Source organism: Diadema setosum, chromosome 1, assembly GCF_964275005.1.
Source record: "Diadema setosum chromosome 1, eeDiaSeto1, whole genome shotgun sequence".
NCBI lineage: Eukaryota > Metazoa > Echinodermata > Echinoidea > Diadematoida > Diadematidae > Diadema > Diadema setosum.
Genome location: NC_092685.1, coordinates 18056730 through 18081624, shown reverse-complemented (window position 1 = coordinate 18081624; position 24895 = coordinate 18056730). Strand labels below are relative to the sequence as shown.

General features: G+C 40.7%; 1 protein-coding gene across 1 annotated transcript in view; it reads right to left on the bottom strand.

Annotated features, from left to right (window-relative positions):
* Positions 1–340: 340 nt before the first annotated feature.
* LOC140227809 (chromatin-remodeling ATPase INO80-like) overlaps positions 341–24895 on the bottom strand; it is a 151159-nt gene continuing 126604 nt past the window's right edge. Inside the window, exon 31 of the mRNA XM_072308207.1 lies at positions 341–1956. Coding sequence (XP_072164308.1) covers positions 773–1956 — 1184 coding nt within the window. The 3' untranslated portion in view covers positions 341–772. The remainder of the gene's footprint in view (positions 1957–24895) is intronic.

Below are 24895 nucleotides of genomic sequence, written 5' to 3'. Positions count from 1 at the left end.
ACAGCTTGGAAGACCCTCTCACATGGCACACAATTAACATTTACTGTGACAGAATGATAGTGAAATAAAATGTGAAATCATCTGCTCCCTTGTGTCGAGAAGGTCTCGCATTCTTGGCTTACACAATTACAGGGTGAAAGCGGGGTCTGTGCAAGATTTCATATCAACTGTCACCTAACACGACATATGATCATAGCATTTCCATATTTTATCCATGAGGGTAGAGATAGCTTATCTTTATTAACAGTTACCTGCTGTGTCTGGCATTGGCATTTTAAAAGCCTTATCCCCCCCCCCCCCCCAAAGGAAAAAAAAAAATCATTTATTTGAACTTCTCCCATTCTAAGTAACGGTTAGAGCAAGCCATACCAAGAATCAATTAACCATCTTGACACAGCAGGTGACCTCTGCTGACCTCCTGCTGTGTCTGTTGTTGTCGAGTCATCAGTGATACGGCAGCTGTATGATGTAAGTCTGCCACAAACAGACAAGATGTCTCCTTCCACACACCTGGGAAGATTCAAAGAATCTCAAAAGTGGCTCTGTAGTGAGAAGATTGTGGTCTGTCCATCTTAACGTAGCAGGAACAGTGCAAGGCATGTAGTGGGGCAGTTCAAGGGTGTATACTATGCTGCTAGTTATACAAGATGAGTGATTCTGTGAGCTGTTTCTGCAGTCACAGTAAAACGGCAAAAGTTGCTTTGTCAACTGAGGTAGATGTCCCAGCAGTATGAGTCAATACAACTTCCAGGGAGGCACACGTACACAGCAATCAGCTGCTGCCCTGCGTGGTAGTTGGGCTCGACTCTGACACTGCTGCTGTTGGTTTTGACCGGAGGTCCAGTGGGGCGACTTGCCCGGGAGACTGTCTTCCGGGACTCTTTCGACCAGGGGACTTAGTGACTGGGCTTGCACGAAATGGTGACTTGCTGGGTGCAGTGCTGCTTATAGGGGACTTGGCACGGGTTGAAGACGGGGAAACTCGGACAGGCGATTTAGTCCCTGATGCAAGTCCAAGTTTTAGAGGACTTGGAGTGGGTGACTTTGAATGCACTGCAACTGGACTCTTGGACAAAGGAGGATCCTTCCCAGGACCCTGTGACTGCATATGCAACAATATTTTCCTTGGTGACTGCTTCGCCACAGCTTGCAGCTCGTCTGATTTATTGTTGTCAGTACTGGTTGCTAGAGCTGAAGGCCTGTCTAGTAGAGGGGTGACCTGAAGTCTAGATGTCATAGGGGATGCTGGCACTGAGCCTGACATATGGATCGAATGACCAACAGTGTGCATGTGATCTACAACATCAGGGTTAGGCGATTCCTTTTTCAGTGACCCTCTGCTTTGATTAGTGGGTATGACCGGGGCAGCGCTGGCTCTGACTGAGGATTTTTTCCGCACTACACCGTGATTGGTCACTGTACTGCCTGGAATTCCTTTAAGTGAAGCCTCCAACTTTATCTGTGTGACGTGAGAGGCCTTTGGCGATTTCTGATTTCCTGCCACAGTCAGAGCTTCATTCGCTTTCCTCTCAGGGCTCTTCCTCAGACGCATTGGTGTGTCGTTCTGCAAGCCAACATGAGACGTGTTCTTCATCCCATAGTTCTTACTCCCTTCATTACTGAGAGTGCCTTTTGTCGACTCCACACCAAAAGCGTGAACCTGGTTTTGCCTCTCAGAGTCCAACTGTGGACTACCCTTCACTGAAGATGCGGCCACTGAAGGCGGACTTGTATCTTGTAGAGTGCTGGTTGCCGAGGGTAGCGTCTGGGTCGACTTTGGAGGAGTATGTGAAGTGGACGGGACTTGAGATGCAGTGGTTGGAGTTTGTGCGGTTGTTGAAGGCTTGTGTTCTGGAGAGAGGGCTGTTTTGATGCTATCGTTTTGGCTGACACTGGAATTTGAAGGTGTGGCTGATGACAGTGAATTGCTTGCTGTACCACTAGACTCTTGTTTGCCTGAGACAAAAGAAAGAAAAACGGGAAAGAGAAAATCTAGAATTAACATCAGAAAATCTCATTATCAATAGGCATTTCAACTCCATTCATTACCGTCACTCTCTATTTAATGTATATCAAACAGTATGAATCTCACACTCGGGTGTGTCTCCAACATCTGTACATCTGAAACATTGTTAAACTTGTGTGAAATGATTGAATGGCATACATTTGGAAAACATTTCATGAATGCTACAGTGTCCACAAAAATTGTTGATTTTGTAGTGTGCAACTGTTTCTCACTTTGATTGGTATTATTAGTAGAGAAATATGATAGTCAATGCTTGACTTCATCACATTACTTGACATTCTTTTCTTTGAAAACTTGTTTTACATCATGATTACACTGAACACTACACTTTGCACGGCTTGGAGAAAATGTACAGGAGGACTGACCCATACAATATTCACTTTCAAGCATGTCAGTATGTTACATACATGAAGTAAATGATCAGTAATTCAAGATGTAAACATTGAGGTGAAAAGATCAAGTATACAAATCAGAGAATGTACCCTCTGCTTCTCCTGAAACAGCCATAGGAATTCTGGCTGTGCAGTACCACAACTTTGATCAAAAAAGTGTCTGTTATGATAATGCTTGCCGGACTCTTTGCAGTGTTCCTTTAAGCACACCAGCCCCTTGCCCCCTTCAGCAGTATTCAATGTAGCAATGCATCACTGCTAAGCAAGTCACATGGGTATATTCTGAACAAGCACATGCAACTGCCATCTCACGATCGTTTTCCACCCTTGACAGCGGCAAACGTCCCATTCTCCAACCCTCCAAATAGCTCTGCCTCTCTTGCTCTTTCTCTCTTGCTTTTTTTCTCCTCCTTTCTTTCTTAAACAGCACTCCCGCTCTCCACACACTCCCATCTATCCATCCACCCCACCCCTGTCTCCAAAATCTTGTCCAGGGACCTCGTAGTGAACATTTGTCGCATTTTGGCTAGCAGCCAAGCCTTTCATCTTCATCATCACTGGCATCATCCTCCTCTTCATCTCTCCCTTCCCCCCTCAGTGCCGTCTCCATTATGCATGCATGTGGTGAGCCCTCCAGGCGTGTTCGTATGTGCCTGCTCTGCATGCTGAATCGGATCAAGCTATCATTCAACCGACTGCATCCATTCAATCAGACCTCATTACCTATGCACATCAACATGCACAACTCCCCAACTTCGGAGCTTTCTCGCTCTCTGCCTCCCTCCCTCTCCCTCCTCATTCTCCTCCATGGTTTTATTTCTCCTCGTCTTGCAGCGATCCTTCTCCAATCTAGTTTGAGCCCCCATCTCCAGATCCTGCACTCCATCCTCTTTAACTACGGCTATAAAAGTATTTATTCTCTCCCCGCCTTGGCAGTTTCTTCGTGATAAAAAAGAAGATTGCTGTCTGGTTTGTTCCAAAACTTCATGCTGCTCTTTTCTCGACACATTTCTTAGTTGCACCTGCCAATTTGCCAAGAAAATACAACTCAAAACTCCCATGAATTTGCACAATGCTCTAGCACTTTTCACTCAGGATTACATAAAGATAAGCTGACATCCTCTTCAAAGCTCAAGTTCTTTGAAATAATTTCTTTCACAAACCCTGTCACTCTAATTGCGCAATACTCAGTGTGACCTTGAAAACAGAACCATCATTTTTGCAAGGCAAATAGAACCATCAATGGTTCTTTCATATAATGGAATTTCACCAAAGGCTACACTTACTCCTCCTGCAGCTATGGTGCAGGAGAACGTAGTCAGCTATCTGTTTTTGCTTCGTTTTACCCTCGGATATACGGGATAGGAAATGCGATGAATTTTTTTTTTTTTTGTCTGTGATTGGCGAAGAATTCATTCATAATTTCCCCAAAGATTTTCCGTCATCTTTCCCTCTCCTTCTCACTCTCTCCTCACAAGCGTTCCCTCAAATTGTGCACAACTACTTCCTGTCTACAGAGTTGGATTTCGCTTTTGCTCACGTAGCTTATCTGCTACAAGATGGATCGGCCACATCATTCCTATTCCAGTGCCATCTCCCACAATTGCTCTTGCCAATTTCCCTAGAATAAGTGAATGTTTCCCTCAGGGCACACTGCAAACCAGTTGTCTGTTACGTGCTTGCTCTGTTTTTCTGCTCTTCCCCTATCCTCTCCATCTGTCTCTCTGCTTTTCTTTTCCTTTTTTTCATCTCCACTTCAAACGAAGATGCTTCACGAAGCCGTGCACACAAACTGATTTGGACTTAACTTCTTGGTGAAAACAAATAAGCAATGCAGTGTTCCGTTTCTGCGTCGAACAATGAATGGAAGTCACGGGGCAGGCAGCATTCTGATGTTGGGATGATATCCCCATCATGCAGGGTACCAATTACATCATGCAGCTGGCAAACACTCCGCAAATATACACTGGTTCGGCATTTTGAGCCAGGAACATGCATGCTTGAGAATAACCACCACATACAAATATGTACCTGCAAAGAGTACCACACCTGAAAGGCAGAAACCACAGGCATTGGTGACCAGAAATCTCAGTGATTTTCACATAAACTACACTCCACTACATTTCCTCAGTAATGTAAGAATACAAGCTCTGTTCTTCATACTTCTTGACCTTTATTTGGAGAATTAAGACTGCAAAATCTAAAACATAAGCATAATTGCATAATGATTGAGATACCAGTTGCCCACTGATCAAAGAAAAGTGATCTGAAATTCATGTGCATATTCAATTGAGACTGTGTCTGTTATTTTTCTTTGTATTTGCTAACACTTTGCTATTCCTATCTTCTGAAACTAGTGGTAATGGATTCAATCACTTATCAAAGTCTCAACCAAGATCCTTTCTTCTACAGACATTCGAAATAGAGCAAAAAAAAAAAACAACAACTATGGAGGTTGATAAGAGCAAGACATATAGTGTTACACCCCAAGCACAGACAGCTAGAAGAATCACACTTCCATATATCAAAGCATTTATGATGCTCTTTGGTGTGGTATCTTCAAAATAATTATACACAGTCACTTTAGACCTACATTTGTCACCTTCAATCACTTCACACCTTCAGGTGATATCCTCAGTAGTTACTCCAGATCAAATGCAAGCAGCATACACACCTACAGTTTAGCAAGCTAGTGAAAAAGACATATGTTTAGTGTAGTCTGTAAACTGTGATTTTAGAAGGCAACAGAGAAGTAAGTTAAGATCTACTCTTCAAAAAAAAAAAAAAAAAATGACTGTGTTTTTTTCCCTGTCAAACCATCTTCAGACACCTTAACAGCTTAAAGAAAGAAGGAAATTTCTGTCAGGCTAACTAGAAGATTATGACCTGGGATTAAAAGGTTATTCTTTTAATATGGATCATATCGGACACAAATTTTTTTATTGAAAATTGTACCGTATTTGAAATTAGGCTAAGTACCTTCTACACGATTTCAACCTGCCGTATTTGTTGACCACAAAGGAAAACACCTTTCTTCCAGAGTAACATTTGATCATGCATCATCCTCTTATTAAGGTTGCTTTAGATGATGAATGGCTGCTTGGCGTGTAGACAGCACACTCGCAGCGAATTCAACGGCACGTTTTTATGAATCTAACAGCTTCAATTATTCAAGCCAGTAAAATGCACACAAACGTGATAGATGCTGCTGACTGAAGGGAAGAAATTTGATTACATCGCATGGTTCGTGGACGAGAGCCCGTCGTCGCGCAAACAAGATGGTCTCCCTAGCAACAAATGGCTGGTAACAAGATTAATGCAGCCTCTCTGTGGAGAGGCATGACCTCTGGTGGCATCGGGGGATAGGAGCTAAGCTGGAACGAGCACACAGGGCTATTAATAATCCATAGAAATTAGTCGGGGGCGTTGCCACCGCCTGGTAAGGCACGTCAGGTTACGAGGAGGCAACAATACTGACAAATTAGCTGCTAAATGGGCTGTAGACGTAATGGCCAATTCTATGATGCCATGTTCAGTGTCACTGACATCCAAAACTACATGTGTTCAATCTACTTCAAGTTCTTAATTAATCAGGTCTAAAAAGTAACAATATCACACGGGGCTTGACATCAGCAGTGACTACTAAAGACTGATGTCAAGCCACCAAATTTTCCAAAAGGTCATCAGTTGGTGACCCAAATGGATAACTAAGATCTAAAGTGGACTGTTACGTTTCCTTTTCTGTCAGGCCACAGAAATTTCAAATTGAAAGCTTTAAATGGCCCAAACAGGCCACGACACGAAAACAAAAACAAAAACACAACTTCTATTGAGCCCTGATATATTCATGTATGTGAATATGTGTATAACCAATGTAACTAGCAGAATAAGCAGACATGTACAGTCAGCAATTTTTTGACTGCATATATCATGTAACACTCTTAAGTGTTGAGCAAATTCAAAAGATTTGGGAAATTCTGTTATTTCTGTTGTGCTACAACCAAAGCTGTGGACACGTTACAGGATACATTTTGTAACGGTGGGCATTGTGTTCCCTGACACTCATGGGCATTTCCACAGTAAAAAGGTGCATTTCAGGGATGTTGCTTTATTTTCTGTTTCCAGCAGGCATTACCCCCAATACAATATGATCTTTTAGAACAGTTTAATGAGAGATAACTTTGCCCCAACCGAAGCATTGTATTCAAATTTGTGCCAAAATGACAAATTTGGGGAAAATGTGTGTAATACCTGACAGACAGCTATATACAAGCACATGAAGGCCAAAAAATGGATGCTCATTGAAAATTTGTTGTTTTTCAACTCAGTGGCCTAATGTTGATTTGAACAGATAACAGCACTGAAATACTGTTGAACACAATGTTTTATACCATTTCTAGACTTAGTGGTGAACATATGAACATGAACAGACAAAATTGTTGCATTTTTGTCTGTTGTTTCTGTTCACATTTTAGTGCTATTTTGATCTTCTCAAATCAATATCAGGCCATTCAGTGGAAAAAACAACAAAGATTCAATGAGCATTCATTACTTGACTTGTCTGTTCAGCGTTACAGACGTTATCCCCAAATCTGTCATTTTGGCAACAATTTGAATAAAATTAAACTGTTTTAAAAGACTGTATTGTATCAGGGGCAAAGCATACTGGAAACAGAAAATAATGCAGCATCTCTGAAGTGTACCCTTTTACTGTGGAAATGCCCACATACACAAATAAATGACACAAACCATGAGTACACTCAAAAGCATTAATTCAAGGAGGGTAACACAAAGAAGAGAATATAACCAGACAGAGATGAATATAAGAGAGTGTACAAGAGATAAATGAATAGGGAGAAGCTGAAAGAAAAGCAAGGATAGTCACAAGGTGTGGTACTTTAGGGTTTTATCATAATCATGTAGACACAGAAAGACTTTACCTAAAAATAATTTGTATTTTGCACCTACAAAAGTAAAAGCAAAAGACAAAGAAGACATCTCCATGGATATAACTTAACTGTACTGTCTATCTCTCTTGAAATGACTTCAGTATATGTCCACTATCAGGACCATAAATTTATGGCTGGATACATTTGTTTCCTGTGTTGAGCACCAGTCATTATATACTGACAAATTTTAGCAGCAGACTACACGAGCAGGAAGCAAGAAGAAATGTCCTTGCTATGTTAAGATGTGGACAGGTGTCTCAAGGCCATACAATGCCATTCTACCATCGCGCCTGCCTGTGCTTCTGCATGTTACAGCTCTTATTAATTTCCCATTTTTTAAGCTGATGTCAATCCAATGCTAATTTAATTGTTACATTAGCATTCATGAATGAATCAATGAAGCACACCATTCAATTGACCTTGCATACAGTCATTTGGATATGAGTGGATCTAGGCACTGCCAAAATCCAATGCCCTTCCACTCTACAGTCAAATTACCGGAGGTATTAGCACACCTAATCAAATTAACATTTGCCTCATGAAATGTCTAGCCGCCTGAAAATGAGGGTGAAATGAATTGCCCCTAATACTTTGTCACTGCAATCATTTCTTAATGCCAACTTTTCTCTGATGCTATATACATAGTTGTCTAAAATGTTGAAGGTTATTCCTTCCTTCCTTTACCGTGGAAACAAACAACCTTTCCTTTGTTGACAAGGAGAAGAAAAATTTTCAACTACCCTTGAAATCACTGCAACCTTTATGCAAGCCCACTGCAAAAGTGCGATGACATTTGACAGGCTACCCCCTTTATCTAGTGTGTGTGTGTGTGTGTGTGCTTTTAAACACTATGACAGCACGGATCTCCCCCCCCCCCCCCAACAGAATTAGCACCTAACAAGATTATTTCATATTTGTAGGCGACTTTCAGTGAACCCCGGCAAACAAACAGATTATGCACACTGAGCGATGAATGGTCTGCCACTTAAAAATGGTCTGACTTCCAGTGATGACGCATCTGAGGCAGGCAAACTCAATTCATATCTACTTCTGATTGCTGGCATGAGCTTTCCCCCATTTCTTCTTCTCCTTGTCATGCAAAATCAAAAACTAAAATCCAGCCTGCACGTCTTTTTGAGCTATCCGTTTGAATGGCATTCTATTTGTCAATTGAGGTATATCAAAGTGGCATTGAAAAGGGAAAAGGTAGATGCACACTAAGGGGGAAAGTTTATTAAAGGGGACCCCCAGAGTAAGGAAGATTTTTGTTGTTCACCTGGTTTTGTTTTAAAAACAGATGCCAATGAAATATGCAAAGCATGGCAAGGATTTCTGTGAAGAGGAAACCAATAAATGATTGATGGTGTTCGCGGAATTCACTGAGCATATGAATTCTGTGTGCGACTCTCGCCTGTTTGTGTGTTTTCCCTGATACGTGAATGTCCAGTGCTTGGTACTTCTTCTAAGTCATCGGGTCCACTGAATCAATACTGTTGAGGGAACTTTTGCTTCAGGATGGAAGCGCAGTAGGACGTAGAGTTTAGCACTCACACTCGGACAACTTACCATTTTATCTCTTTGTGCACATGCACCTACACTGTACAACAAAGGCAATTTTTTTTTTCTTTTTTAACCCTCTTCCCTGTCACGTCTCAAGACTTTCACCAATGCCTTACATACATTAACTTGAATTAAGACAGCTGTACTATTTTGACAGACAATGTAAATTGTTGATTTTGTTGATGACTGAGCAATTGTGGCAGTTCTAATGAACAGACATCAAGTACGTGTGGAATGCTAGCAGCATGTAACCTTGTGATATGATACAGTGATGAGCAAAGTTCAAAGTCAGAATTCCAAATGAAAGTTTGAAATCTAAAATTTCCATAAATTCATGCACTCACAAGATCTATGGGTAGACCTAATAAGGTATTTAAGGTACAGGAAAGGCAGAAAAATGGTAAAAGTACAAAGCAGTGCTAATGTGAAGACTGGAGGATATTCTTTCTTGAGGAGTTCTGAAAAGACTGTGGAAGAGTAAGATTCTTCTCTTAACTTTAGATAAGAGCAATGCATGCCACATGACAATGACCATCTCACTGAAAATCATTTTAAACCATGCACAACAGTCAATAACAATTTGCATAGCTTGTTGATAATTTCTTATAGAGATTTACAGAGATATAAGAGATAGATAGAGATAGCTTTACAAAGATATTTACAGATATATATTTACAGAGATTCATTTAGAGATTATACATTCCAAATTCTCAAAAAAAAAAAAAATATGGCAGGCTCCTTTCATTGATAACAAGCAGATTGAAGATAACATGTACATTGATTTGACATTGCATCTATGTGCATCTTAGAGTACTTTATAACAAAAGAGTTGGATGTTGATAACAATATGTATACCTGTTTAGTGATTAAAAGTGGTCTTTCTGTGGTCAAATAAGATAATTTGTACTTTACAGGTCAGGATTCTGTCAGGTTCAAGTACACTCTTTATGATACAATTAAGCATTCTTTGATTTAGTCATTTAGATGAAAAACAAATCTGACAAATCGTCATTATAATAACTTAACAGAAATGTATGCCAAATTACATCAGTAAAGCACTTGACCAGAAACATGATCGACATGCTGAAATTTTTGAAATGCATGATACAACCTCAGTTTTTTTTTTTTTTATTGTACTATGTTTACTGTTATGATGATCAAATGATATGAATTTGATGAACTACTACAGATCTGAAACACATGGACCTTGGAACACTCACTGAACAAAACTTTCTGTCTCTTTTCTTCTTGCCCCCGTCCTCTTCCACTCTCACTTTTGTAAAAATCAATCGGTATGAACCGACAGCTTTACAGGCATTGCGCATCGACTCCTGTACTGAGAGGCAACCATAGCCTGGGTGCTTGGTCCAGCATTAAAAATTCATGTTGCACCTTATGTAAGCTGAGAGCATGAACTCACTTGTCAAGATTGGCCTTGCTGCTTTTCTCTTTGCTCGGCACTACAGCAAGAACATTCCCCCCCCCCCCCTTTTTCTTAATCCACCAATAACATGGCACCTGGAGATCCCGGGGGAATGCGATCCCCTCGCGCCTCGGATTTCAAACGAAAGGCTGTGACCGACTGAAACCCTACACCGGCACCTCGGCAATTATGATGCGCTTTACCAGTGTATCGGGTTCTCGCTGTCAGCATGGTACGCTGGTGTTTCAAACTTCAGCCTTTTCTCTCTCTCTCAAAAAAAAATAAAAAAATAGAAAAAATCTCCCATTTAATAGCAATTTGTCCTCGGGAAACACTGTGCATGTTTTGATTTCTTTTCTTTTAAACAAAAAAGTCCATTCCTTTTTTGTAATTCACAGGTTCATTTTGAAGATATTGCATGGCATGACATAGGTAACTGATCTTTCTTTCAAAGAATAACAGTGTTTTTAAGTCTCTCCTCCCTTTTCCCCACCACTGCCGCATACACATTATCTATCACACACCTTGTACTGTGGAACTAATCTAAGTTTTGGCGAGAATAAAGCCCTACATCTTCAAATATCTCTATGGCAATAACAGAGAATTATTGCGGTTGCCATCATGTAATAGACTGTCACCTCATGTGTGCCAACATTTCCTCTAAATGCAACGTTTTGCTTACGTTCAGGAAAAATTGGAAACACAAACAAACAACGCACACACATACACACACACACACACACACACACACACACACAAACTCTGCTAGAAGTCACAAAAACTGATCACTATACATCACTTCTTTGTGAACTTTTGTTAGCTAGTGAAATGAAGAAGAAATATGAAGGCTCAGATATAAAGCAGCAGTTTCAGGTCTATTCACCAGGTGACATGAATAAAAAATATAGCCATGTTCTAAAATGACTTCACATCTACTGAAGAGCATTTCAATAACCACTCTACATACTTGTAGCCCAAATGATGCTATTTCAATCTATCTTCTGCTCTTTGTGTATCCATACTAACCATCCTATCTTTAGCATGCACACACACACACACGCACACTCACACGCACACACACACGCACACACACACAGACCTACATCCCTCACACAGACTCCAATATTCTGTTTCTTTCTTTCTTTCTCTGTCTGATATTATTTGGTTCCCCCTCTCCCTACATCTTTCTCTGAGACTCTATCGTCCTATCTTTTTATTTCTACATCAGGACTTGACCCCCCCCCAAAAAAAAAGGTAAGAACAGTTATTCTATGGTCATCCTTATGTTTTAATCTATTTTGTATGTGTGTGTAATTACTCAATCAGTAGAATGATACATTTAACAAGCTCCCTCAAAATATAGAACTTGCACTTTTTCCTCTACGTCTAGCTTCAACTGACTGCTTGCATATCAATAGAGCCACAAAGTGAAACGCCAAAAGCAAGGACAGGATGGGGGTGAGCAACCACAGGGTTCATTGCCCACTCCTCTGCTGGGGACAAGTGAATACGAGTCAAGAACTCTGACTGCCTTACTCTTTCCCCCCCCCCCCCTCGTTTCTTTCCTTCTGTATCTCGTAAAAGCTAGTGATAATGTATCCCTGTGTGCTATCCATCAAGTCGCGGCCCATCTTTTACGGTAACTGCGTGTCGCTAAACAGATGCGAGGCACGAGGCATGGGCACTGTGACACTGTCCCCACAGTGATGATCTTACCAAATGGTTTATAATGAAATGCATCCTTGTCGGGTCTGGGTCAAGTGCAGGGTTAGCTGGGCATCTAGGAGACCCGATACCGGGATGCCATACAAATACTTACATATAGGATAATGTTGAGATGAATGGGAAGGATAGAGGGATGAACTGGTAGACAGATAAATTGTACAGCAGAAGAGCTTCAACCCCTGCCCCCCCCCCAAAAAAAAAAAAAACACAAAAAACAACAGAATAATTGTGAAAAGAAGGTATGGGCAAGACAAATTAATGGAAAACAAAGGTAAAGGCTGATAAGAACTGAGAGTAAATGTAGTCCCTATAGTCCCATCAAATATGAACAGAGGACGTAAAAAAAAAGGGGGGCAGAACAAAAAGATAAGAGTTAGTAAATGGATAAGTGAGCAGCGTATGACACGTGAACAGTCTATAAATAATCTATAATAAGTATCCAGATACATGGGACAAGTAAGCTGGATGAGGTAAATGAGTTTATGAAATAACATACAGGAACTAAGTCCTTTGAAGCCAGAGTGAAAATGCATAAAATGTTTTATACCTGTAGGATCAAAAGCATAATGTCTGTGCAAAGAAAAGAAAGGACAGGAACAACAGCACAAAAGTGATAAACTGCAATGACGGGATAGAAAACAAACGAGGGAGTATTTACGAGGATGAGGGAGAAGAAAAAGCGCTTATTCACCTTCAAATGTTACTCACAGCGCGGCCATCAAAAGTGTGCCGGGTAATGCTGCCCGACAGACTGTCAAAAAGCCACAATGAAGTATGAAACCAAATTAAGAGAGCCAGACATACAGAGGAGGACAGACAGATAGAATGGGTGATGCTTTGAGGGAGATGGAGGGTGAGGATAAGAGACGAGGGAAAGGAGGAGGAGGAGGAGGAGGAGGAGGAGGAGGAAGGGAGTCGTACTCTACTGCTCTGATAAGAGCAGTGCGAGTTCAATGACCAGGAAGTCAAGACTTGAAGCCATTTAACATCGGTGTGACACCGAGATGGAGTAGATGCACAAAGCTGACACGGAGGAGACACAATCGGCCAGGCTAGGCAGATGGGTGTTAGCCCTGAAGTTCAGGACGGGATGGAAGCACATAAAGAGGGGGAAAGGCCTAAATATTCTAGAGCGACAAAACCAATATTAACTGTGGAGAGGGAAGGGGAAAAGAAGGGAAAATACATGTATTTTTTGAAAACATCAAATATGTATATATTTATATGTGTGTGTGTATGTGTGTGTGTGTGTGTGTGTGTGTGTGTGTGTGTGTGTGTGACAGATGCCCTAGCTGATGGGGCATACTAAAGACAAATAATGTGTGCACTTTAGAAGAAACATACAGAAAAGAAAACAAGCTGGGATGCAGAGGTACAGTGTAACACTGATCGAAAAGTTGACTATGACGAGAGGTCATCATTCACAACATTCTACCTTTCTTTCTAGCGAGGGCTCGGAAAACGGATGCATTTTCATCATTCATTGTCAGCGCTGTACGACTAAGTGATGGCTGTCCCTGGCAACAACCCAACAAAGAAAATGGTGATGACCTTTTGGGTGCATTTTGTAGTCATTTCAAATATTAGACATTCAATCATGACACACCACACAAGCAAAAGAACTAAAAATGAAAAATTACAGTACCGTATCATCGCCTCATCCATACTTCATCTCGTAATGTCACCCGACATCAAGCAAAGGCCATATAAGCCCTCCCTCCTATCCTTTAGCCACAGCTTGTTTACTTCTTGGAAAAGGCAAGTCAGACTTTCTGTAATTCTTAAAAGTTATTTCACTGCTCATTTCCTTCCCTCATACTTCTTCATCTCCATCCTGATGACTTCCCAGCTTTGCTCCTGCTGCCTTCCTTCCCCCCCATCTTCCTCAGCCTCCTTTCGCTCCCTATTTCCCCCCGCTCCATCATCCCTTTCAACTGTCGCTTCTCATTCTGCCCAGATTAGCAACATTGCGGCGCCCATTTCCCCCTTCCATGTGCAGCAAATGTGATTAACTCCTGACTGATAGGTAGACTGCTGTAATACAATTCTGCCAAATTGTGTTATGTCTGGTTGATCAATAAATCACAGGCTAACAGACTTGTGCAAACTCTCAGGTTCAAACACTTCAGTGGCATATCCCAACAATATCTAACAAAAAAGATATAAGGCACACAGGTGACAAGATGGTGTCTCTATATTGTATCTTTACTCCTTTTATCGTTTTTTTTTTTCGTGGAGGAGAGATTGATTAATCTGAAATAACTACAATTTGGGGGTCACAAAGTTTTTTTTTTCTCTCTTCTTTTGCTGGCAGTAATCCAAGAAGGGCCATTGTATCAAAGCAATCAACGACTTCACGTATTTGTTCTAAGCATCCAGCTACATGTAAATAAATGGCAGTCGACATCCAGTGATGTGATTAAGTGGTCACTGACAAGAATGATGTGTCTATGGGCAAACTCTATAATTGAAGGTATCCCTCACAAAACCACTCACAAAGTACACACATACATATATACATACACATACACAAATATACATAATATAATCAAATAAAAAGAGAGCAAAGCACAGATCAGCAAACCCTCACAAACAGTGTACATACACACACACACACACACACACATACATATACATATACTTATAACTATATAGATTATACCGATGTATGTCAATTATTAACATGGGAATCGACATTGAAAGCTTCTAAGATTAGGTTACTAGTAAATCTTTGCTCCTTCTCGTCTCATAGCTACAATCTCAATAAAAAAATCAGTATGTTATCTTTAAAATCAAGTGTTTTTGTTTTTATTAGAAGGAAAGCCTTGAGCAAAATACAAAGAGTTTTATTGCACAATGGGTTATTCACCATTTTTAAACATGTTAAAGTTAGTCCATCAGAGAGAGAGAGAGCAAAATTGAACCTTTCAAGTGATACCTCACTTATTAAATAACAAGGAATATTCTTGAATTATGATATATCCAATGTTTTCTTATTATTTTTTCTGTCTATTAATAAACTTTAATTGAAAATGTCTCAGATTGATGAGAATGGAGTTACCTCGTTTTGTGATCAAACGCTTCATATGATATTTAGGTATCAAAACTAGAATATGTAAAAACTAAAATCCAAACAGCTACTGGTATGTATGATATAGTGTATTCTGCAAACTACTGCACCAAGTACGATTCAACCCTTGACATTTGACCTTCATCATGCTTAGCCACACAACTAATCACCTGCTTGTTTGCAATGTATCAATGGAACAAGTTTGATATGAACTTCATGCTCTTCAGGTTTGTACATAAATAAGACATAACTATCTAAATGTGGCTTTGGAACCTTGAAATTCAGTCACATCAACTACTTGTTAGGTTATCAACATTCTCCCCTTTTACCCCCCCCCCCCCCCCCAAAAAAAAAAGGGAGGGGACAATGAAAGACTCACATCCTTTACTTTTGTAACAAATCTAGCAACATGCTGACAGATTTTTGTTGCTTAAAGGACAAGTTCACCTTCATAGACATGTGGGCTGAGTGAATGCAGCAATAATAGTAGAACACATCATTGAAAGTTTGAGGAAAATCTGACAATCCGTTCAAAAGTTATGAATTTTTGAAGTTTTTGTGCAGTCACCGCTGGATGAGAAGACTACTGCAGTGTATGATGTCACATGCGTACAACAATATAAGGAACATATAAAGAGAATTTCACAAAATTTCATCTTTTGAAAAAAGTACACATTCCCTTGACTCTTTACTGACATATGTTATGGGTAATATTATTCCCATTGCCTTTAGAAGGAGGCAAGTCAAGTGCTCTTTTGTTGAATTTTCTTCACATTTTCTTTACACAGTTGTACTCATATGACATCATGAGCCTTAGTAGTCTCCTCATCCAGCGGTTCCGACACAAAAATTTTCAAAATTCATAACTTTTGCATCGATTGTCCAATTTTCCTCAAACTTTCACTGATGTGTTCTACTAATATTGCTACATTTTCTCAATCCTTATGTTTATCAAAGTGAACTTGTCCTTTAATTCCACCATTACCATAGGCGACATATTTTCAATGCTTTTGTTCATTTTGGGACTGTGGTCCCCAAAGGATCAAAATGTAAATGAAAACTCTTCAGTGGTTTAGGTTGACTATCCATGTGTAGAGTAAACAAGGAGTAAAAGACTCTAAAACAAAAGTGCTAACAAACAGAACAGGTGAATTTTTGTTCCCACAGCAACAAACACGTAATTTTTCTCATTTGAAAAGAAATCAAATGCTTCGAAACAACTGTAGATTGAAAAGCACATAGCATTTCTGCATTCAGACGTCATCCCTTAGACAAGAATTTATTAACATTATCATTAACATCAAATCTGTTTTTTTTTTCCAGTTCCTGGAAAACTGAATTTCACGCACGACTCACTTTTTTTTATCCATGCTTCACCATCAACTGCTGGTGTATCACAACTCAAATTAAAGGTAGGGGATACCTTTTACAGACCTCCCAAAATGCAGCAAAACATTAAATATGAACCTCAGGGGACTTGTTTAGGCCACTGCTGAGAAATTTGGAAGTCAACAGTTATCTACAATTTGAATAATGCACAAAACTCAACTACTCAGTAGTTCTGTGTGTCAGCCACACTTAAGCCTTTTTGTTGCAGTCTTCTATATTTTTTATCTATAAACACAAATCTAAAAGTATAAGAGCTGTTGTAATAACATATAGAGTGTGTGGCAAGAATGTATATAGAAATGTTTGTAAGTTTTGATGAACTTTCTTCACAAAATATACATGATTGACACACATGCAGTGCATGGGTCTGCAAAGGTAGCCTAGTAATGTACTGGAATTTACGGTGAGCCCTGAAAAAAATTCAATTCAAAATCTAACGGTCAATTAAAATGTACTAAATGTTACCTTCCACTTTCAATACTTAATGGGAGTTTCTAAAATGATACTCTCTTCAACATACCACTGTATTTATACAACTCTTCATTTAAGGCATGCAAATGGATTCCCTACCTTTAAAGGGCAGCAAAATTATCTAATTTCTCACTGATATCTGTTCCTGCAAAGGAGCTGATAATTAGAAGAAAGACGATAGGAAAGTGAGTGTTCAGTAGACTCTACATTTTTCAAAGAAGATCTCTGTGCTACCACTCATTTGCAGTAACGAGCATGATTACTACTTCCACAAAATTGATTACGGGCTTTTTGTGAATGCGAACTGATTTCTCAGCAACTATAATCCCTCATAAGGCAATGCATGACGTACTAGATTCACCCCGTCCTGGTTTCACATAGTCGTTCACACTGAGATTCTGATTTGAAGATGTCCTCGCCACCCAACACTTTTCCGTAAAGAGTGTCTACACCGAGGACCAAGATTTTCGGTGATATGCTATGAGGATGATGTGACATTAAACCACTGCTGAAATGACATCCAGTAATCCTAGGCAGAGATAGTCAAAGTCGGGGGGGGGGGGGGGGGGGTGACTTACACAGACAAGAAACATAGCACTTTAATAAGCACCTTTCCATTTAGAATCTACCTCGAAATTTTCTCCTTGGCAAGAAAGGGAGAGACTTGAGCACATATTTATAGATTTAAACAGAATCTTTTATGAATAGAAACAATGACTGAAATACACCCACATGGCTGGGTCACTCATCTGATTTCTACTAAGCAAATTAAGTGTTTCCACATCACCAAACTCACAAAGATTTCTGCCCCAGAGCAAAAAGGGGCACGTCGGAAGAGATGCTACCAACCAACGTGCGTCACTTAGCTGCTTTATTTTCAGTGCTTGCAAACACCTACGCCATTATGAATGGCAGAATGAAACAAATCTCCCCATTAATAAACCTGAGAAGAATAAAAGTGACAGAGAGATGTTCTGCTCTTTCACATGCTAAAACACACAATGCACACATATACACACAAATACACAGAGAGGCAGAGACATGGACATACACACAGACACAGACACACACACACACACACACACTCACTTGCAAGATTGTTTCACGCACTGGCGAAGGATTTAATATGCACACAGGTACCACAAGGCGACACGCTCCATCACACTCTGACACACATAGTCACACGTGGGAACAGGGAGGTCTCTCCGTTCCCATATGAAACGTAGTCATGATTGTACTATGCATGCACAAACTGCCAAACATATGTCCCATTAACTATTTGCTCTCCTTTCTACAGCATGACGCAAACTACACACAACGGCTTCTCATCCCACCCCACCCCTACACACACACGTACACACACATATGAAGCATTTGGAATTCACCAATATTCTGCCGAGATCTGGCTATGTTGGTTGATCACATTAGGTGCAAACATGTTGGACAAACAAGATTCCCCCTTCTCTTTCGGCGAGCTCGTTGTCATAGAAACGCAATTTTGCAGCACACGAATGACTGATTCACTATACCAAACATGATCACCAGGGTTTGCATCCAAACTTCATGCTTCAGAGCACCTGTAAAAGAGGAACAGTTTTTACCAAGTGACACACACCAAAATGAGAAAAATATAGCAAGCGATAAAGCAACTCTTACATTTCTACCAGCCTCCCCCTCCCTCATCAAAGACAAAGAGACATCTTGTACTTCTTCTGCAGTGCTTTAGAGACTATACATAACAACACTGTTTGCAGAAAACTGTTCTCTGCATGCAACTGAATGTAAAGTTTTTGTAAATCAGAAATCAAATCAAATTTCCATTTGTGCAGGTGCTCAAAACCACACAAATCAAATTATTATCTAAAAAAGGCAGTTTGTGTGTGTGTAAAACTACCACTGCAGCCATGCCATGCAGCTCATGCGACATGTGGGAAACCTTACTTACTGTACTTAACTTCCCTGCCAGAGGAATAGGATCAGTTAAAGGGAATACAACCATTATGTGGAAGTAATTCTATAGAACAATGCAGAAATTATCTTCTTGTCCACTTCAAAACCAGTCCCCATTTACATATCTGATTAAATGGTGGTAAAACTCGGTATGCATCTGAAGGTAAATATGGTGAAACATGATTATATGAAAACTTTCTGTATCAGTTTCAGTCAGCCTTCAGTATTTTTTACCTGTTACCTGTGAAGTACTTTCCAAACACAGAGTGAGTGTTACAGGACATGCTTGAGAGAAATCCCCCATTCTACAGAAACCTTGCCAGCTATAAGCTGACCAAGAATGGAGAATTAGAGAGTGCGGTCAAAGACAAAGACAGCTAGACCAATGGTCTGAGCATCTAGATCAGTTACAAGGAAATTGTAGAACATCAACAGTCATCTGCATTATGAGGATTTATCTGCACAGGAGCTGCCATGGAATGAGGAAGATGATTTATATTCACAAAGAAAGGGGGAAGGGTATATTCATAAGTCCATCAAGGACACAAGGAAAGTGAGGTTGGCATTGACAGGAGTGAATATGAGGGAGAGGTATGGCATCAGGAAACACTGCTGGTACACTGAGGGATGTGGATACTGAGTGGCTGAAAGGAGGAGGGCGTGAGTGGGTGATTAACTTAAACTTGGGCATTGTGTCTCAGTTGCAGGTGCTAACGGTAGATTTCCGGCACCGGGCTCTCATCATTTCTATTTAGTTTGCAATTCCTCCAAAGGTGCATTGACACTTTTGATTGCAAAACAGACGTCTACACAGTGCAGATTTAGTGGTTTTCTTCTTAGTCTTGAATTGTGGCTTACTTACGCAGCAGACAGAGGCATACACCCATCTATACGCATACGCATCACACACAGGTGACTCCTAAGAAATCGCTCATATAAGGTTGAGCTGTGGTCTTAAAGCTGGCGTTCTTAAGCCAGGCATTCATTCACATGCTTTTCTTCTTTAGGGGTAAACCTTGAGATACAATAATCTTCCCCAAAACACTGTGAGAGTGGGCAATTGATACACCCTCAGGGTAGGAAACGGTGCATGCCACAGTGACAACTCTCTGAGCATCCACGCACCCAAAAATCAAGTCAAGGTACTTCGGAGGATGCCAGCCAGGCAAGTCCTATATTGAAGAGTGGTATCCTCTGCCCAACTGTGCTTGTCAGAAAATGTCTTGGCTTGATTTGGAGAAATGGATCACCAACCAAAACCTCCAAACAAATGACAAATATCTTAGAAATGCAAAAAAAAAAAAAAAAAAAAAAAAATGACAAGGAGGACAGCTTCCTGTATAGAATAGCTGCATAAACCATCGTTTCCGGCCTGTTGTCTGGTGTTGGCAGCAAGAGTTCAGGCTTGATGAATTCCTCTCAGGGTCTTATCCACTTGATGCCCACATGAGCTCAATGTCTTTGATACATTAATGAGCCTAGGACATTCCACTTTTAACTCGTGTCTGACCCTGGGTATACTTGTTCATCTTAATAACTGTGCACGGCAAAATGAAACATGACAGGTTTTTCACTCCTGTATGCTCAATGCCAGAGTCACACACACACACACACACAGTAAATTCAGGAGAGAACGTCCTAAATGTCTTCTATTTCTTTATGCATGATGGCAACACAAAAGCAATGAATGGAGGGTGAAGTTCTGAGCCAAATGTTCTCTCTCTTCACATCTCATTGCATCTTATGTGTGCATTTATATGCAAAGCCATGATTCATCAAAGACGTACAGGTCGCAACATTTGTGTCTATACTAAGGCAAAGAACTGCATATCTAAAGCAAAGTGATTGTTACTGTAGTAGGGACTGATTAAAATAAATGAATGAATAAATGTTATCATGCCATGAATTGAGCATTGATCTATAACTGTCAAAAGGGGAAAGGGGGTGGGAGGTGAGGAACCATATTATATGCAGATGGTAAATCTCTCTATATCAATGACATATATTCAATAACAGGCAAATATAGCCAAGTCATCATGTGTCTGGTTGCGCTAAGGCTGTGGGATTGGAAAAAATGTCAATCTGTTGAATTTCATTTCATTTCATTTCATTATTGAGGCAGTGACAGGTAAACAGAATGATCAATTAAGCATGTGCCTGCTTACAGAACCAGCCAGCTTCATCAACTCTGATTAAAGCACACAGAGAGTCTGGGCAAATCGTTATAGCTCACCACGGCAACAGCAATGAAAATGTATGCGCACGAGAGGCGACAGCAACGTCAAGATATCACGTATGCGACAGTCTGGTAACAATGGTTTCTAATGAGTTAAGTTGTTAATACTGCCAGTGCATGCAACTGATGTGTGGGAAGCTAGCTATTGCCTATCTTCAGGTGACAACAAAACTGCCTAACTCTAAGACACTGCGTTGTCACTGAAAACTACCACTGAATGTGCCGAACCACCAGAATCCAGGTCTGCAAATTGCCAATATGCTGACATGTGGATGCAGCTGATAATGAAGGTGGCAACACATCAGGTCCACAGACAGCCACAGACCACCTGTTCATATCATTTACATCTACATACTCCATAGAAACCTTCTGTAAGATACCTCACATCATTGGTGAAAGGTAATGACCATTGTTAGGCACAGACAGATATATATCATGATAACAGCATAATACCGAAATCTTTTCAGAATTTGATGTACATTGTATCAAAAGAGTTTGGTGTGCCCTCTAAGAGAGTTCTTCCCCGATGAACTGCACAGATGGCAGTTGCACAAAATGAAAAGGCATTGGAACACCCTCCCAAAGAGATCCTGTCACATAGACTCCACACTGTAAGGAGATCTCTCCATCAGCTGACCAGCCAGACGTAAGTACACATCTAATGTAATCAAAGATTCTCCAGCCATTCTTCCAGTCCATCTTCAGTGATTCTTTGCTCCTTTTGTTTACCATTGATAAAGAAAGGTGTTGTCCATGCCCAGGTACAGCAAGGGGAGAAAAACGTGGATTTTAAGCTTTGTGGGAAAATGGCATCACCTAGTTTCTCATACTTTTGGCCAACAATGGGCGAGGATCTTGTCTTTGTTGGCGGATTTGAGGGGGGCTATTGTTTGAGATTCCCCTCGTTGGATGAGCACAAGAGGCCAGCCCTCTTCAACTCACCTCTCTGGTAGCCCCCCTGACTTGGGTCATTAAACAGAAGACAAGGGTTACCAGACCATGGGAATGCCCCTCTTGTCATGAGTGGACCTTCCTAGGGAGTCCAGAACAGGTTGCATATCTATCCTGAGGATCTCGTAACGATTACGGGAAAGAGATACTGCATGAGAGGACTGGGCTGGCAGCAGCCATAAAACAATGGGGGGTGTTTAATCACTGGCTGCCTGGGTTGGGAATGGAATCCACTGAACGAACATGTGTCCTCCACTTTATAGCCACACAATGCGCACTGTTTACTGCTTGCTCATCCTTATGCCAGCCTAGGCAGACAAATGACCTCTTTTGTGTGTTCCTCACAAAAAAAAAAAAAAAAAAATGCGTCTTGTTGCAAAGACAGAACTACGGTCTTCCCATTGAAGGTGTCCTCTGGAATCTGAGATTTAATCCTGCAACTGTCACAATGATAGAATGAGACAGGGCACACAATCAAGACATTCTCCACCCGATGAATGGCGAGTGAGAACTGCAATACCAGATCATGTCTCCACCTTTGTCCAGCACCCTGCCGGGCGAGGGGGAGTGAATGTGGGCAAATGCCCCCATCCCTAATAGTAAGGCCAAGGAGCCAAGGCTGCCCGTCAACGCAGAATAGGGGTATGGCTTACTAATATGAGGCCACGAAACAGCATCACCACGGGATCATGCTACAGAGATGCAATCTCCTTTGGGGGATCTAACATTTGATGACAAGCTGTCAAAAAAAGAAGAAGAAAAAAAAAAGGAGGAGGTGAGGAAGGAGAGGATGAGGTAATAGAAGAAGACCTGGTCAAAATCAAGGGATAATATCCTCCTGCTTCTCTCTGGCCTACCACAGCAGTCAGGGGTAATCATGTCTGCATGTATATCCATAAATTCATAAAGCCATCCCATTTCAGCACCAGTGTGGTATCCTTGAACCTCCAGATGCATTTTGAATTAAACACCAAAATATTCAAAATTACTTAGATTTCAAATTCAATCTATTCACAAAATTTACACTTGACTTCAAAAGAAAACTGCTGGGCTAGGGATGACTTGTTTATCTTTTTTTTTTAATGCTGTAAAAACATGCTAATGAAAGATCTTCAGCATGGCTTGATTTCTGTGACGAGAAGACCAAAAAAAGATTCATGGTGTCCACGAAATTATTGAGTTTATAAATTCTGTCTGTAACTTTTGTCTGCTTAAAAAGATACATGTACACTAAATGTTTACTGACTCCTAAATCATAGGGTCCAGTGCAAAGATAACAGTAATACATGGATGGCATGCCCACATGTATAATAGGTCTGAACTAGTGACATTGTCAAGCATGCCAACATGGCTGTTGCAACTGGGTGCTTGCAAAGGGCCAGTGCTACTTTCTTATACTTTTCACTGATTGCAGCAACTACTGCATTTTTAAAGAACAACCAAATTGGGAATTTTCGAGAGAAATATAGCTAAGGATTAGGTTTATGAGTGGGTGTACTTGTCATGTAAAAAAAAAAAAGAAAAAAAAAGAAAAGTCAAATCCGGTATTACCCTGTCAGAGCATGAATGCATCAAGACCAGGAGCTCCTGCACCCATGCAATCTGTGCATTCATCCCTAGAAGTTGGGGCTCAATCTTCAAGCAAGATTTGTCTGCTCATTGTGTAATGATGTTCAAGGAAGGACTGCAAAAGTATGTGACTCAAAAATCAAATATTTGTACAGTCAATGGATGAATGTTGTTTCAGTGATCCATATAATGTTCTGGAGTAGTACTATGAAACAGGAACCTGTGTTAACATGGTGACGGCATCCTCCATGAAGTTAGGCAGAAATGATGCTCTCAGAGCCTCTGGGGCCATCGGTGTGGCAAGTTCACAGGGTACAAAATGTGACGACACTGTCTATGGAACCTGCCTTGATTGATAACCGAGCAAAAAGGAGATTGAACGCAATCTCTTTATCTAGATCAGATTGTGCGCTAGTGGCGTACAGTGGGAAATCTGGCGCATCAAAACACCGCTGCCAGGTTTTGTTGGCCCTCAACAAATCAATACCTTCACAGGTATCTCAAACGGGACAGATGTCACACATTCAATGGCAGCACGAACATGGTTACGTGCGAACAAGGAAGAAACCCTATGAGGCGGGGGGGGGGGGGGGAGAGGTTGGTGGGGGCAAACCTTTGATTACAGTTCAGTTTGTGATTGTGTGTATAGGTGTTTTTGTGTGTACGTGTGTGAAAGAGACAGAGCATATGTGCAGGAAGAAAACAAAGGAATGGCAGGCAAAATGAATACTGAGTGGAAAGGGAGAAACCAGCAGGGGAAAAATAAAAAAGTACCACGATAGATAAACATCGGGGAAGAAGACAAATAGACAACACTGCATTCTAGTCTCAACTCTGTGTAAGTTAATGATACTGTCAGAAAATATCGGTCTTACAAGTTGCACGTTAATGTTCACTCAATGTTCAATTCTACTTTTAGAGTCATGCACATTAAAAGAGCATTGATCGGTAAGTAGGTAATAGATCACACTCAGCCATCCAGTGATCATGCATCGACCCAAAACTGCAATGGGCGCATGCATCACTCTGTATCATACACAGAGAGGTCGAGAAATTGTTCATTTCTAGGTGCATTATGAAAGGCTTACACGCATCATACAATGATATCCTGCTACTTGGGGGGTTCCTGATCAAGTATTTGACACCCATGGAGGGCAAGGTACTGTCATTGTAACCAACAAAGG